General features: G+C 38.8%; 1 protein-coding gene across 10 annotated transcripts in view; it reads left to right on the top strand.

Annotated features, from left to right (window-relative positions):
• The first annotated feature begins 4,734 nt into the window (after positions 1-4,734).
• myo3a (myosin IIIA) overlaps positions 4,735-16,519 on the top strand; it is a 65,410-nt gene continuing 53,625 nt past the window's right edge. For 3 of the 10 annotated variants that reach the window (XM_057824996.1, XM_057824987.1, XM_057824995.1), the window contains exons 1-4: positions 4,735-4,846; positions 5,312-5,405; positions 5,620-5,797; positions 8,627-8,743. In XM_057824996.1, coding sequence (XP_057680979.1) covers positions 8,673-8,743 — 71 coding nt within the window. In that variant the 5' untranslated portion in view covers positions 4,735-4,846; positions 5,312-5,405; positions 5,620-5,797; positions 8,627-8,672. Of the gene's footprint in view, positions 4,847-4,894; positions 5,143-5,231; positions 5,251-5,311; positions 5,424-5,619; positions 5,798-8,626; positions 8,744-14,048; positions 14,071-16,519 lie in introns of those variants that run through there. The other 7 variants (XM_057824998.1, XM_057824994.1, XM_057824988.1 and 4 more) reach the window with 7 other exon arrangements.

The following is a 16,519-nucleotide window of genomic DNA, read 5'->3' as shown; positions in this document are numbered from 1 at the left end:
AGTGTTTCAAGATTTAGTTAATTATTTATGTGATATTTTTTGGGACATGTATTTTCTAATGGGTGCACACTTTAATTAATATTTGTCTGAATGCTTACTAGATTTTATTTGCCAATTTGAGGTAACGAACACAGCTGTTTAAGATCTGGCACCTACCATTCTGAAGGGGGGATATTTAAGTTTAATTATTGTTTGGAGTAAAGTTTTCACTGTTTGTTTAAATGCACATTAGTTAATTATTGTTTGAATATATGTATATTTTCCATCTGTTGTTGTTTTATTAAGTTGACAATGTTTGGTTAATTTGTCATACCTTCTTCAGGTGGTCGTTAGTAGAGTCCACCCTGATTTAAACGGCCAGAGATGTGTCTGGAGGTCACTTTAGTTGAGGCCTTTTGTTATGTTTGCCTCTTTTATGATGGGCCCAAGATATTTTGTCAACCTGTTTCTTGTGTGACTCATAGTAAATTGAATTTTCACCTAAGTTAAAACACCAGTGTCCATGTGTATGTGTGGTCCACTACAGCCCCTTTGACGCTGAGGCGGGCAAAATCTCCCACTGAGGTTGCCCCAGTATCGGTGACTCAGCAACTGTGATGCACGAACAAAACAACCCAAACTGCGATAGAAGATTATCCAAAACACACCCTTCTTCCTGCCCACGGCCCCGCGAGAGCCTTCAAAAGACTGAATGTTTAACTCAGCATTGTCATTTTTCTCGGGAACCTTTTGTTGACTTGTGATATGGTGACCCTGGATCCTCGCTTGGGTCTGTCGCTATTTTGCCTTGCCGTTTGATTGCTGTCGACCTGAATAAATTGTCAACTTGTGTTTCGAAGCCTTTTTCCAGCTTTCAAAATTGAGTCAGTACAAGGTGTTAAGACTAAGGTGAACGCACAGAGTTGGTCTTTTGGCCGGGTTGGTGGAGTCTTGCCGGCCAGGGTTTTTGGAGCTGCGCCAGCACGGGTCCGGCGGTTCGGCTGGCATGATTCCGGCAATCTGGCTAAAAGGTCAGATTTCTTCATAACCAATTAATTAACTAGTATTTAGATTTTCAATCTAAAATGGTGCAAATCTTTTCTATCATACTGCTTGAAAACCTACTGTTTATCTTTGCGTTTATTTACTTCTTTTTTTTTTTCAAAAATGTAATGTGATGGTTAATCGGCAATCAATCGATTACCAAATTTAATCAACACCTAAGAGTAACCCAATCACAATCATTTTGTTTGCTTATTTTCCTCCATTGTCATTTTGAAATATCCTGTTTTTTTAATGAAGGGATCTTAAAAAGTTTTTTATCCGATGAATCAGGGAAAAAAATAAATCACATTAATCCGTTTTTTAAATCATTATTAGTTGCCTAGCTGAATATGGAGATAACTAAATGTAATTGCTTACATTCTTCACATGGAGTGACGTGCAAAAATGAATCAATTAATTGACAACTAATCGATTTTATTTTTTGTTGACAAGTATTTAGCCTTGGAACCTGCGTTTTTTACATTGCCAATTTAGAAAAATGTCCTATTTTTGAAGAAAGAGATGAAAATAAGATTAATCGACAACTAATCGATTGTTTGAATCCTAATTTCCTCATGTTTGCATACAGTATATTCTGCAGTGTTTTTTAACACAAGACTTAATGAAAGGATTGATAGAGAATACAAATATAGTATATTATGGCTTATTATATCCTTCCTTACAAGGATGGACTGGTTTTAGCATGCTAAATAATCCAAAACTAGCCTAAAGAACGCCATTCGCAGTCGGGCGAAAACGTTTGAACACCCCAGTGAGATCACAAATAAATCTGTGCTCTAAAATAATCCCCATTAAACACATTTATCTGAGTAATTATAACACAGGAGAGGAGTGGCGATGATGCTAATCTGTGGGCGCCTCCGTCAACAAGTCCGGAGGTGGCGCTTTCTGCTCTCCGTCTGGTTAGCGCTGATAACGTTTTCACGAGAGAGGGGGCTGATGGGTAATTACCTCGCACGCGCGGGTTTAAAATCCAAATGTGAAGTGAAGGGGGGGTTGTGATGTATTCCAGGGGGGCTGATAGCACAGGTCGTTGTGTGCGCAACGACGACAAAGGCCGTAAATATGCAAGTCAACCGATGCTAGCTTCTTGTTAGCTCCCGTCCTCCCTCATGCAGCATTTTGACCACAAAGGACGAGCACGTGCCGCAAAACGGTTGACGTACAGAGCGCCCGAGAAGCGGCGGCCTCGCCCTCCAATGCTGTTGGTTCCCCGTGCGCTGACGTGGGAACTCGTGTGTCACAATGCAGCGTGTGTGGGAGGAATGGAAAAAAAGAGAAATGCTAAAAATACACTCCGGAGGTGAAACGGGAGAAGTGCGTGAGTAGCGGTGGTCGCTAGGACACTGTAAAAAAGGACTGCTGCCATTTTAAATCAAAGGACAAAATATTTTGGAAAGGTCTACGTCATATATTCATTTATTGCCTTTGACGGTGATAGGTCTCTAATCTATTTGAAGGTTGAAAAGAGCCACATGTAGCTCTGGAGCCGCATCTTTTAGGTTTCTATTATTGTCAATGTCACTGAAAGTTTTAAAACTCAGTCCAGAACAAATAGCAGGACGCCCTGTCCTAACACAAGGAACACCGGAGAACGCACGATATCCAACTGATAACACGACTGACAAGCTTGCAAGAGCCCCTTTGACGCTGAGGTGGCAAAATCCACAACCCTCGTTGCCCTGACAACACTAACTCCCGAATCCTCCTGTCCAATCCACAGACAATAATCCTAAACAACGCCTAAACACACACTTCTTTCTGCCCACAGCCCGCCCCGCGAGAGCCTTCAAAAGACTGAATGTTTAACTAAGCATTGTCATTTTTTTCTCGGGAACCTTTTGTTGACCTTGTCTCCTCGCCTGAGTCTGTTTCTGTTTCGCCTTGCTGTTTGATAGCTGTCGACCTGAATAAATTGGAATCAGTACAAAGGGTTAAAACTAAGTTGAACGCGCGGAGTTTGGCCTTTTGGCCGGATTGCCCGGGGTGGCCGGCCCGAGTTGTTGGAGCTGCGCCAGCGTGGGTCCGGTGGTTCGGCTGGCGCCATTTGTTCTGGACTGTCTGGGAGAACTGATTGTGAGAGTTGGTACAGATGCGGGCTTGTCAGTGTCAATCTTGCTCAGTCAGTTGCATGACACACTTGTTGGGCTTCCGTGATAAGAAGGCTTCTTGTGCCCTATAGTCTGCTTGTTTTCTTTAAACTATGGTACAAGTGCTATTTATTTTATATTGCGTGTGTTAGAGTAATACAAACAGTAAATACGAGAAAAGATACTATTCCCTGATTGATTATATTTAGTGTGTTAGAACAATGCAGTTAGACGGTGCCTTTGAGAAAAGGTGCTACCTCCTTCATGTTGTAACCACCAAAGAAACATTTTATGGAATCAAATTAGTGCCAGAGACAATCCGCATTGGCAAAAAAACCCCAAAAAAACATTCATACAAACATTCATAGTCAGTCCTCCCAATAGCCTAAGACACGAATGCTAGTTTTAGACCGTGACGTCGCCATCGTAACGCGGAAGTGGGACATTATACACACACGCCCTCGCATACAATCCATTATATTTCAGCTTGTTTTCTCCGGTAATCTTTTTTTAAGAAAAAAAATATGCCGATCAAACACCGCTGCTATGGAACTTGTATAAACTACTCCAGACATTACGACATATGAAGGATGTTTTCTTCATACGTTTCCCAAAACCAAAAACTCGGAGGAAAAAAATGTGAAGAATGGATCAACTTGCGCGGACGTCCAAAAGACCAGTTTAACGCCAGAAAGATGAAGCCATTCACATTTCAAATGCAGTAAACATTTTGTTGGGGGCCATTGTCCTTCAGAGGACGAAGAGGTAAGCCATTTTGATATTTTTACTTTTTTTTTTAGCGTGGCGTTTTGCCGTGCTGCTGTCTGACAATGAATGACCTGAAAAAAATTAAAATTGTATCTGACTGCCAGTTACCTTTTCTGTTGGAAAAAAAAACAACTTTAGTAAGGGGGAGGTGTAAATGAATTATAGAATTAAGATTTGTTATTAATGAAAAAATTAATAGTGTTGGTTGGCTGTCCCCGAGTAGCATTTGTGATCGCTACACAAAAATAGCAATATTTAAATTGCCCCAAAGAATGGTCAGAGACATAAGACAACCTTAGAAGATATAATATATAAGAAAGACAGGGCAGATGGTGGTAAAGGATAGATTGTTGAAACAGGAGAACGTCATTTTCAGTGGCGTTAGAAAAAGGTGTCGATAACCTAAGCTTTTTTATCCCGGCTCATTTTCCCGTCTTTTTCAGCCCTCGACACTGAAGCCATCTCTTTAACTGAACATTTGTATGATCTTCCACATCTTTACCAGTGAATTTGGGACCATGGATATCATTTTCGGACAGAATTGGTAGGTTTAGCTCTGTAAACATCTCGTTCGTACACTATTTCCATTCATTTAATATTGGGGACAAACGGGAGGTTGACCCGCCTAGCCACAATTGCTGATGTCATGAATATTAATGAGCAAAAGTGACGTGTTTCTTGCGGTACGCCATTTCAAATAATTGAAAGTAAAAGTATATATAAAAATAAAAAATCATTTCAGAATATCTTGTTTTGAGCTCAGGTTTCACTCCGACTTCCTGTTTAATTTTGTAGTCACGTACATCGCTTCCTGTCTTTTTAAACTTTTTCCCTCCTTTTTGATGACCGCACCTGTTACTGACAGGCTGTCAATCATTTCATCATTGTGTTGGCACCGTTTTGTAAACAGAATAACCTGGCAGGACACTAATAAACATAAACTTGTAAGTTTCCTCTTATTTTCGTTTACTCTTCGTTTTACCATTGGTGTTCTTAAGGCCTGAAATGACCACGTTTGTCGAATTTATATCGTTATTTTTAGTTTTTGTGTGGGATTCGTGTCCTTTTGCTCCTCCACATTCAACAAGGGGGATTTGGAGATTAGTTTAAAACTCCCAGGCTTCTTCCTGCCAATGATACGTTTTAATTAATTGCAGGCTAATCTTAGCGAGTTTATCCTTCCCTTAGTGTAATGTAATAAGATGAAAAGAGTGTTTTGCTCCAATTTGAAGCCTCTGTGGTGAGTTTGAGGTGCGGTTTTTCTGTTTTGAGCTAACGGCTAACATAACTTTGAGTAGTGTGAGGTTAGCGTTTCTTTTTTTCTTCTGTCAAAAAATATAGATACAAGGTGAGTTTTGTGGGAATTGTGTTTGTGAATTAGGAATGCTCTACTTCTTTCTCTGCCACAGGCGCCTTGGCTTATTTTTCTGGCCAGCAAAGTGGTGGGGAGCACAGCTATTTGTAGCATTATGAGCCCGGAAGCTTCATTTAAGCCATTTTCAGGTTAGAAGCAAAGAAGAGGTATCTAGCTGTAAAATCTTTGTGAAATATGTCAATGGAACGCAAATTTTTCATGCTAGTACAACAGTGCCATAGCTTGAAAATTTTAAAAACGGCATTTACAAAAATATTATAAAAGAAAATCCCACTGTTCAAACATCATGTTGTGGTTGTGGCTGATAATAGCCTAATGATCTTTTTTATCTGTGGTTTTAAGAGGCTCATAATGGGGTCCATCCCACAGCTTTGGGGGAGTCACGGCCCGCTGCTCGCACACAATAGCCGGCCAGACGTGGACTCCATTCAAGCAAGCCGCCACGTAATAACCTCTCCCATCATCATCACCAGCCTGGCAAAAAATCAGCGACCCCCTCCTCTCCATGCAGGTTTGTCAGGTACCAGCACGTGACTGTTTTTTCTCTCTCTATTGCTGCTGGTGTCCTGTAAATGTGACGCCTGTATTGATTTGGGCAATCACTCAAAGAGCAAGAGGCGATCCATACTTTTATCAGTCGCTCAATCAAGCCTCGTCAGGAATGCTGGTGCTCTTTGTCCACGGGCGCTGAAAGTCACTCATAGCAGGGGGTGCTGAGGATGTATTTTTAATTTTCCCCCCATCCAAAAACAGCCTTTTCAGTCCGAATTTGCACAATGGCAGTACAGACACATGCTGGATAGTTTAAAGAGCATATGACACGAGAAAAAAAGTCTTAAATGGCATTATTATGTAAATTAGAATCATATTTTGAGATGATTCGACTATATACAACAATTTAGCAAAGCACAGATGACGAGAAATTAGTCTTTTAATCTGCCGGTTAGCCACGCCTATCATTATAGGGCTTTAGCGTCCCCAACAGGTGGATGACGTCAGCGGTAGACTGGGCTCATCGGTTTTACTATTCAGCCCATTGAGGGGGAATTATTCAGAACGAGGAAAACGCGACGAAGAGAGCCGCAAAATGTCATTGTTTCAGTCTCTCTACTCCAATATTTTTACAGGATATTCTTTTTATCCAAGTATTTTTCCCCAATAGCTATATAAATGGGTTGAGAAGGACCAGTCAGCCTGTCGAGGGGGAACTATGCACAACGTGGAAAACGCGACGAAGAGAGCGGCAAAATGTCATTGTTTCTGTCTCTTTACTTCAATATTTTTACAGGATATTCTTTTTATCCAAGTATTTTCCCCAATTGTTAAATAAATGGCATAGTCATGACAAATAACAGTCTTGTGCTGAATGGAATATGAAATAATAAAAATGCATTCATTCAGGACGACATGGCAAAATTACTCCATAATGGTCAAAACTGTCGACTTCACCTTTACTGTCGCACCTCCCGAACGATATTTTATGACACCTAAATCGGACATATGACATTTCCCTTTCCCGGCTTCGGAGAATGTAAACAAACCAGAAGGCGTGACAGCTAGCCGACATGCTAACCCGAACCGAGTGATGTTTCAAAGTCTTCGAAGCGGAAAATCACACATAACTATCCTGACGACCCGGTTGTCGATTGTCTTCGCGGATCGGCAAACCGCCCGGCGTAGAGCAATTTACAGTTTGTTCCCCGGAGGAGGGTGGCTGGAGTTGTTGTGCAGCTAGCTAACGTGCTGCTGCTAATGAGCATGAGGAGAGCTTTTTACATGCCTATCAATGATCAAACGTAAGTAGTCCTTCATTTAAAGGAAGTTTGTAGTGTTTACTTTGTAATCGCTGTATTCGTATTTGACATAATACAAAACAAGATGTTTACTCACTTCCTCATAAGTCCAATGGTCCCACAGTAAATATCCACGGTGATTGGGAACCTTTTGAAACTCCAAAAAGGCGCATACACCTCTCCCTCATATAGAATGATTTTTCTGCAGCCGTTTGGCTGGCGTGATGCGAAAAATAAACGTATTAATCCGCAAAATCAGCTGAATCCTTCGTCCTCATACACAACAGTACACTGGACGTCTTCTACCGTACACGTCACAGCGCCCTCCTCCTCAATGCAAGACCGAAGTCGGATGTCACTCATTTTCATGGCGCGGGATTCAAAAAACTAAATAAAAATAGCGATCGCTTCCGCACACATCCAAGCGGCCCATATCATTCAGGGGCATAAAATACGGCGTGTATTATGAAATAAACATGCTTTTTCGTGTCACAGGCACTTTAAGGACTACTACAAGGCTACTACAAAGACAGCGGTCTAGTTCACCTACAGTGTGTGTTGGAGTTTTTGTATTGGAAATAAAGGCGTCCGTGTATTATAATGCAAATCCCCGCAGCTAGACGGCACAATGACACACAAACACATTTGAACACAAAAAGTTCTAATAAACCTCTGTTTAACTTTTCACAAATAATGCTTTATTCAACGTGACCCGGAAGCAAGCAAGGTGTCAGGTGGGGACCACGTTATTAAAAAAAAAAAAAAAAAAAAAAAAAAACTTTATCGAGATATATATTTAATCCCCAAAGTTAAATACACTATTGTTTCAATGTTTTATTTATTTATTTATTTTTACCCCCCCCCCCCAAAAAAAATCCACCAAAACACTTTTTTTCTCTCCCCAACACCGGGGGGTGCTGCAGCACCCTCAGTACCCCACTTCCCGCACCACTGTCCTTTTTTTGTAGGCTTTTGCGCTTAAGGGGATGTTGTTGTTTTTTCTGTTTGCTGAAGGGTGTGCTGCCAAAGCTAAATTTAAGGTCTGCGGAAATGGTTTGTCACTCATTTTTTGTCTTGGGGAAAAGATGTGGAAAGCAGAGGTGTCAAACATATGGCATTGGGACTTAAAACCAGTCTGTAAAATGATTTCTAATACCCCAAAATTATTGAGTTTTGAAAATGATGAGGAAACTGGAGTGGAAATAATAAGCCCATTTCAGACTTAAATTCCGGTAAATTCCCGTGGAAGATGACGCGGCATTTACCCGTGTCATGGCTTTCAGACACGGAGAGATGTCCCGGGAATAACCAGGGTTGGACACTTTCAGACTTGCCCCATGTTGGGGACTCGACACTCGGGGAGGGCGGCCGGTGGGATTTTACAACCCGGACATTACACTTTTGGTCGGCATCGGCAACAAAATAAACACATTTCAAAAGATGGACTGTCTCTTTCTCGGCTTTACGATCCAGTAGCAATTGAATTTCGTTATGTTTCCAGTTTAATTTAGCTATTTCCATTTTGCCATGTTTGTAATTGCGATGTTTGTTTACAGATTTTCATTTTACTGTGAAGAAAGAGAAAATGACCATCGATCTGCCATGATACATCATCAACCTTTGCGGTGTAACCTGTGGATTAAACGCCTGCTTTCACACATGCCGCATCCCGGGTAAGTCCCGGGCTACTACTAAGTACTATTACTAGCTACTAGGACTCGACCCGGTAAATGTCCATACCTGGGAAATTGCTTTCACACATAAGGGCTATCCGTTTAAATCCTGGGAATTAACCCGAGTTCAGCCATGTGTGAAGGGATATACAGTACTTTCCAATTTTTTTTTTCTTTTAATGTCCCTGCAGCTGCTTTATAGGAGTTCAACCAAACAAATTCAAATAAAGAAAAATAAGGACGTTTGTTATTCAAAATATACATGTAACTGTTTTTTACATACAGTTCGTGGCGTCAGGTGGGTATAATTAATTGAAACTAATGTTTTCCTGCTGAGTGTGTATTATCACCAAGTTTGTGATATATTTGTTGATGCTTGTAGAAGCTACAATATGCACTCGTCTGTCAATGTTCATTCAAAATAGTTGGAAACCTTTATTTATTTATATTTTACAGACGAAAACACTGAGTAAATATCGACTAAAACTAGACGAAATTGGTCTGAGTTTTCGTACACAAAAAATAGATGAAGACAAACACATTTTGAAATGACTAAAAAATGACTAGGTCTAATAAGTATTATTGTCCAAAAGACTAAGACAAACATGAAAAGGACTGCCAAAAGCAACACTGGCATAAATCTGTTGTTTGCCAAAAGCCCTTAATTTTTTCATAAGCATGATAAAATTGGTCCATTTGTTTTCTCTAAAAGGGAAATAGGAAAAAAAATAGGAAGTAAATGAACAAAATATAAAAATTGATAACAAAATAAAATAAAAAATACAATTTAAAAGAGCATTCATTTGCCGCCACTGTCCCCCACCAAATGGATTGGACGTTTACTTGCGATAAACTCAAAGATTTTTCATTTCGTGTTAGAGAATCACACGATTGGACGTCTAGCTCTGTGAACGTCTGTGAAACGCGATCGTTCACATTCTCGCTCGAGCGCATCCGCTCGGAAGGCGGGGCGGGAGCTCATTTCCTGCTCCATCACCTCGCCGATGACTCCCACGATGCCCCTAACAGCCGTGCGATTGGACCGGGCAGGGGTCCAAGTGCCGAGCGGACCCCTTCGCATGCAGCCGGTCCCACTTGGCGACGACAAAATTCCACATGAACCCCTTTGCAAAAACGATCCGTATTCATATCGTGAATCATTTAGGTGGCATGTCCTTCCACCGTTTTGTGAAAGGCGACACGTTCCTGTCTCATTATGATAATTGCCTCCGCCTGCTAATTTGAGTGTCCATCACTCAGCGAGCGATACCGGAAATATTTCGACATCTGCTCCTCCCCGGCGACTGTAAAAAACCTTCGGGCCAGCGAAACACCACCTTTAGAGTCACCTTTTCAACCATAAGCAAAAAAAATCTTGCTTATTTTCTGTGTAAGCTAGCAATTCAAATCTCATCATGGCAGGTATGAAATATTGGATGAGATGCCTTACTTAAGCCACAAATAGGCTTAATTTCTCCAACAGGTAACCTACATACAGCTCTGCTTCTCATCCTCTATGACGCATGACATATTTTTAGAAAGATTTTAATGCAAGAGAACGAGAGTGAGCTGCCACAATGATCAAATTAATCTGTTTTAATATTATTGACATGATTGACCTAAAAATGAACCAAACTTTTTTTGTGCTTGGCACCATCCCACCATTCAGTTTATGACGAGTAGACGTCCAATCCATTTGAAGTGGGAGAACGTCCTCCCAACTTCAAATGGATTGGACGTCTAGCGCCGTCAATGGCAGACAATAAGAGAACAAGGAAAATGCAAAAATATCCTTAGAGTAGTTGTTTTACACCATGACAACAAATCTCTGGTGACTTGTGATCGTGCAAAAATGAATAACCAAGTACGGATACTTTTGCAATCTTAATATTGTATCTGAATAAGTCCCAATTCATTTTTTTTATTTTTTTTGACTTATGAGCCAATTTTTTTCTAGATACGTTTTGCCCGGCCCACACCTTACTTATATTTTTAGACCTGTAAAAATAATGTAACTCGTAAACGGAGGTGGGTAAATATTACTTAAGAGTAAAAGTAGCCATCCAGAAAACTCAAGTACAAACAAAAAGTACTTGGTGAAAAGAGTACTCAAGTAATGAGTAACATTGTGAGTAACTGCCTACGATGTTATTAATTTTTTTTTAAAACAATGGTATTTTTTTTCTCAGCACAGTTATAACAGTATGAACTGTTATTATTAGAGATGTCCCGATCGATCGGGTCCGATCACGTCATTTTCAAAGTATCGGAATCGGCAAAAAAATATCGGACATGCCTTCTTTAAATATATATATATATATTTTTTAATTAAATCGTTTTCTAATTGTATTTAACGTTACAGACATAATGTGTTACACTCTTCCAGAGTCTTTAGTTTAAGCTTAAGGTAGGGTTATCAAATTTATCGCGTTAACGGCGAGAATTGATATTTTTTACATTTATCACGTTACAATATTTAACGCAAATAACGCATGCGCTGCATGACCCACTCACGCATTGTTGCGTTCAATCTATAATGGCGCCGTTTTACCCATACAGTATATAGAGCTAGAAGGCAGCGTGAAATGAGTAAAGAGAAGTTTGACAGCCTTTGGAGCCTTTTTTTAAATGGCTAAAGCCTTACAATCCCTCTCCCAATGATGAGAATAATCGTGGGAAGCAATGTGGGGAAGAAAGGTAGTAGTTGATCTTTTTCTTAACACCCTATGTTATTTCCCAACGCAGAGAAGATATATCAATTGGTAGCATGACGCACAGTCATGGTTGCACTTCCCATCATGCATTTGGGCAGACGTTAAATGGCTACAGTATAATTTACTGAAAGCTCAACAAATACACTAGATGGCAATATTTAGTCACAATATACAAAGTCACATTTATCCTTTAAGATTTACAAGTCTTTCTATCCGTGGATCCCTCTCACAGAAAGAATGTTAGTAATGTAAATTCCATCTTGAGGATTTATTGTGATAATAAACAAATACAGTACTTATGTACTGTATGTTGAATGTATATATTCGTCCGAGTTTTATTCAGTTTTTTCTTAATGCATTGCCAAAATGAATATGATCGGGAAAAATTATCGGGAATGATTGGAATTTAATCGGGAGCAAAAAAAAGCAGTCGGATCGGGAAATATCGGGATCGGCAGATACTCAAACTAAAACGATCGGGATCGGATCGGGAGCAAAAAACATGATCGGAACAACCCTAGTTATTATTGTACTATACTAGAACCTATTACATAACTGCATTTACAGTAATACTGACGAGAGAAAAAAATCAGCAGGAAAGAAGCATAATTCGTCCAAAGAGCAGGAGTGCCCTCTAGTGGAGAAAAAAATTCTTAGTTTCAATAGTTGAATAGTGAACGGGTTACGAGTCTTACGACGTGCTCAATTTACATGATTTAGACTTTACAATGCTGAAGTCTTGTCCACCTTTTTTTTTTTTTTTTTAACTTTTTTTTTTTTTTTACTTTTTTTCTCAGCACAGTCATCTATATGAACTGCTATTATTATATTGTTCTATAACTTATTACATAACATTTACAGCAGGGTTCACTAAATCCGGACCTCTGTGCCACTTTTCCTGTCGTGTTTTCCATGTCTGCCTCCTCCAACACACCTGAATCATAATAATCAGGATCATTATCAGGCTTCTGGAGAGGTTGCTGATGACATAATAATTTGATTCAGGTGTGTTAGGGGAGAGAGACGTGGAAAACACGACAGGAAAAGTGGCACACCGAGGTCCGGATTTAGTGAACCCTGATTTACAGTAATTCCGACGAGGAGAGGGAAAAAAAACCCTGCAGAAATGAAGCATCATTCGTCAGTTGAATAGTCAGTTGAATAGTTGAATAGTAAACGGGTTACGACGTACTCGACTTACATGATTTAGACTTTACGACGCCGGAGTCTTATCCGCCATTTTTTTTTTTTTTTTTTTTTAGTCGCATAAATGGTACATTATTGTACCTCACAGTGTCTTATTTTTTACTTTATTAATATGACATGTTCTGTCTACTAAATGTGAAGTTGCTCAGCTTGACAGACCACAACAAGGCAATTGTGCATTTTGAAGCTTTTTACCGTATTGGCCCGAATATAAGACGGCCCTGATTATAAGACGACCCCCTCTTTTTCAAGACTCAACGTTTAAAAAAGACTTTTTGAACACCAAATTAATTTTTATACAGAGAATAATTACAGTACATCTGAAACATGATTATAACAATATATATGAGAGAAAAAGCATGTTATTTTGCCTCATTCAAATCTTAATATCTGAACATTTAAACATGTAAACTAATGTGCAATCACATTCGTAAATGAATGGCTTCTGGTTTTTGAAATGTAAATAAACCAAAGTATTGTAATAAAACAACAAAATTGTAATAACCGCATTAACCATTAAAGTGAAGTCTAACTGAAACAAATATGAATAAGGAAAACATTGCAAAAAAATATTGCAAACTGGTTAAACTTGAGAGTAGCTGAGATTTGTCATGACAGAACATAGCTTCAATGATATCTGGCGCCATCTAGCGTCGTGAATGGGTATAATGTCTAGCCCGCGAATATAAGACGACCCCCACTTTTTTAGTCTTATTTCAATGCAAAAAACACCGTCTTGTATTCAGGCCAATACAGTATTTACGTGAAATAAACGCTAACTGCACGTTCTTTTTTTTTTTTTTTTTTGCTTTTAACCAAGATCGTGTTTCACTTCCATATCTATAAAGAATTTGGGAATTTAAGCATTTATTCACAAGAATTTTCAACGAAAAAGCTCTTTGTGATTCCACTCGGTCAGCTTTGACGGCCTCTCCAACAATGCAAGCCCCCTATTTATCGGCCCCGCGCCTCGTCAATCCATTCTGAAGTCTATGGTCCGATACTACAAAAATTGCCGTATCAGGTGCCGATACCGAGTATTGGCTCGGGACATGACAAATATGTAAACAACATATCAGTAACGATATTTTGTATATTTAAAGCGGCATGGAAAATGAATGAATGAATGAATGAATAAATCATTTTGTCAACCCCGCCCACTCACACGTTTGCCTGTCGACTGTAGAAAAACAATAGAAGCAGAACAACCCATACGTAGAAATAAATGCATCTACAAACAATAAGTGTAGTTTTCTATTCCCATTTGTGTTCTCATAAAATGCTTTTTTTGTGTGTCTTTTTCATTTGACTGATGCAAATGTGTGTGTGCTGTTGTTGTCTTAAATGCATTGTGTGCTCAGGCTCACCTGTTTATCTCTCCACAGCTTCCAACACCAGCCCTGAAAGGTCAGTATATAGATCTGATTTAATTTCTGCCAAGAACGATGATTTTCATAGTTGATTGTTTGCCATGAGTTGAATCGTGGGCTCGTATATAAATCACGTGTTAGTTACTGTTGTATTACGTTAGGCTGGATGTTGTAGCTGCAAAAGTGCATTAAAACTTAAAAACGACATGTGGAAAAAAGTTGGGCATTAAATCATAGACTTCATAATGTATTGACGGGTCAGATCAGTTATGCACTGTGCCTCGCATTCAAGTAGGGGGCCGCCCACATCAAGAGGAGCTATTCACAAACACACCCACGCAGTGATCTAATGCCGGATTTCTGTTAAACAATTATGAAAACCATACCGCATACAAACAGGAAGAAGTGTTTCAGGAGTGAAATTGTTCGAGGATTCAAGGTAATTATTATATTTTTTGTACCGTGCATGCATTTTGAAACATTGTGAAAAAAATCAATGGGAAAATTAGCCGCTACTGCATTGGCGTCATAGTTCGCAATGTTTACGTAAAATAAATGCTAACTGCAGGTTTTTTTTTGTTTTTTTATTTTTTGCTTTTAAACAAGAATTGAGACTCTTTCACGTCCATATCTATAAAGAATTCAGGGTTTTAAGCATTTGTTCCCAAGAATTTTCACCAGAAAAGCTCTGTTTACATCAGGCGGCCGCGAGCAACATTCACTAACAGACTAGCATTGCACTTCGACATATTTACATAAAATGCTAACTGCACTTTTTTTTTTTTTTGCTTTTAACCAAGAATTAAGACTGTTTTATTTCCATAACTGTAAAGAATTTGGGGATTTAAGCTTTTATTCACCAGAATTCTCACTGGAAAAGCTCTGTTTACATCAGGCGGCCGCTAGCTACATTCACTAACAGACTAGCATTGTACTTCGAAGTAAAATAAATGCTAACTGCACGTTTTTTTTTGCTTATTACCAATAATCGAGACTGTTTTACGTCCATATCTATAAAGAATTCAGGGATTTAAGCATTAATTCACAAGGATTTTCAACTAAAAAAGCTCTTTGTGATTCCACTCGGTCAGCTTTGACGGCCGGACGGACATTATGAAGTCAATGACCGCGTGTCAGTTAATGTTGTATTACGTCGGACGTTACGCTAGACATTGTAGCTGCAAAAGTGCATTAAAACTAAAAACGACGTGCGGAGAAAAGTTGGACATTGAATATTATGGAACTGTTTTTTTTAAATGTAGCATATTTTGCTAAAACAAAAGCAGATGTTTGCAAATAATTTTCATAAAGTTATGAAAAACCAACATACTGTAAATAAGAGAGTATTGCAATTTGTTTTTTAATCAACAATAAATATAGATTAAAAGATTAAAACATAGATTATTTAGAGGTTGTTTTCATATTTTTTATTTAAAATATTCATCAAAATCTTAAAAGTAAAGAATATTTATTTATTTTTATTTATTTATTTATTTATTTATTTATTTAATAGGGACAGTGCACATTGATGAACATCTAAAAAGATGTAAATATGCCAGATTGTAGCAAGTATATGCTAATTTACATCTGTAGTCCCTAAACAGGTGACACAAAGATACAAAAAGGAAAGAAATAACAAAAGATTACAATAAAACAACACAATACAATACGTTACTAAGAACTTAAAAGTCAGTGATTGCAAGACTGATTTGCTTTCAACCACTGCTTGAGCTGAGTTTTGAAAGTTCGTATTGTGGGACATTGCCTGATGGCGAGTGGTAAACTGTTCCAGGTTTTACAAGCCTTTACAGAGAGAGAATTGTGACCGAAGGCTGTTTTTCTGATTGGAACCTCACAGTCCCCTCTAGAGGAGGCCCTGGTCCCGAGACCTCTGTGAGCCCTCTTTTTTTAGAAAGTCCGACATGGGAGGTGGGGCAAATCCATGTAACACCTTGTACATTAGACAGGCAGTTCTAAAAAAATTGTAAAATTCTCAAGGCTCAATAAACAGTACTTTTTTAAAATGTTACAAACATGGAATGACATTGGTTTTCTGGCAAAAACCTTTAACGATTTCTTGTAGAGTGATTCTATCTTACTGCATGTATTTACACCCGCCAGTTGCCAACAAGTAATGCAGTATTCAATGTGTGATAAAATCATTGAGTGTAGAAACATTCTAGCAGCCCCAAGTGTTATAAAAGATCTTATTTGTTTAAAATTATTCAGGTTGAATTTTACAGTGTTCGTTTAATATGGCTTTTAAAAGAGAGTGTGGAATCAAGTGTAACTCCAAGGTACTTGGATTTACTTTTTGTTCTCCTTAAAAAAAATTCAAAATGAAGATAAAGATGCACAGTGATCCCTCGTTTTTTGCGGTTAATGGGGACCAACAAAATCCGTGAAGTAGAGGCGGAGCTTATTTACATTAAAAAAAAAAAAAAAAAAAAAAGGGCGCAAAGTTTGAAGCACAATATAATTAAGGA

Source organism: Corythoichthys intestinalis, chromosome 20 (assembly GCF_030265065.1).
Source record: "Corythoichthys intestinalis isolate RoL2023-P3 chromosome 20, ASM3026506v1, whole genome shotgun sequence".
In the NCBI taxonomy this organism is placed as follows: Eukaryota; Metazoa; Chordata; class Actinopteri; order Syngnathiformes; family Syngnathidae; genus Corythoichthys; species Corythoichthys intestinalis.
This window is presented reverse-complemented; position numbering and strand designations above follow the sequence as displayed.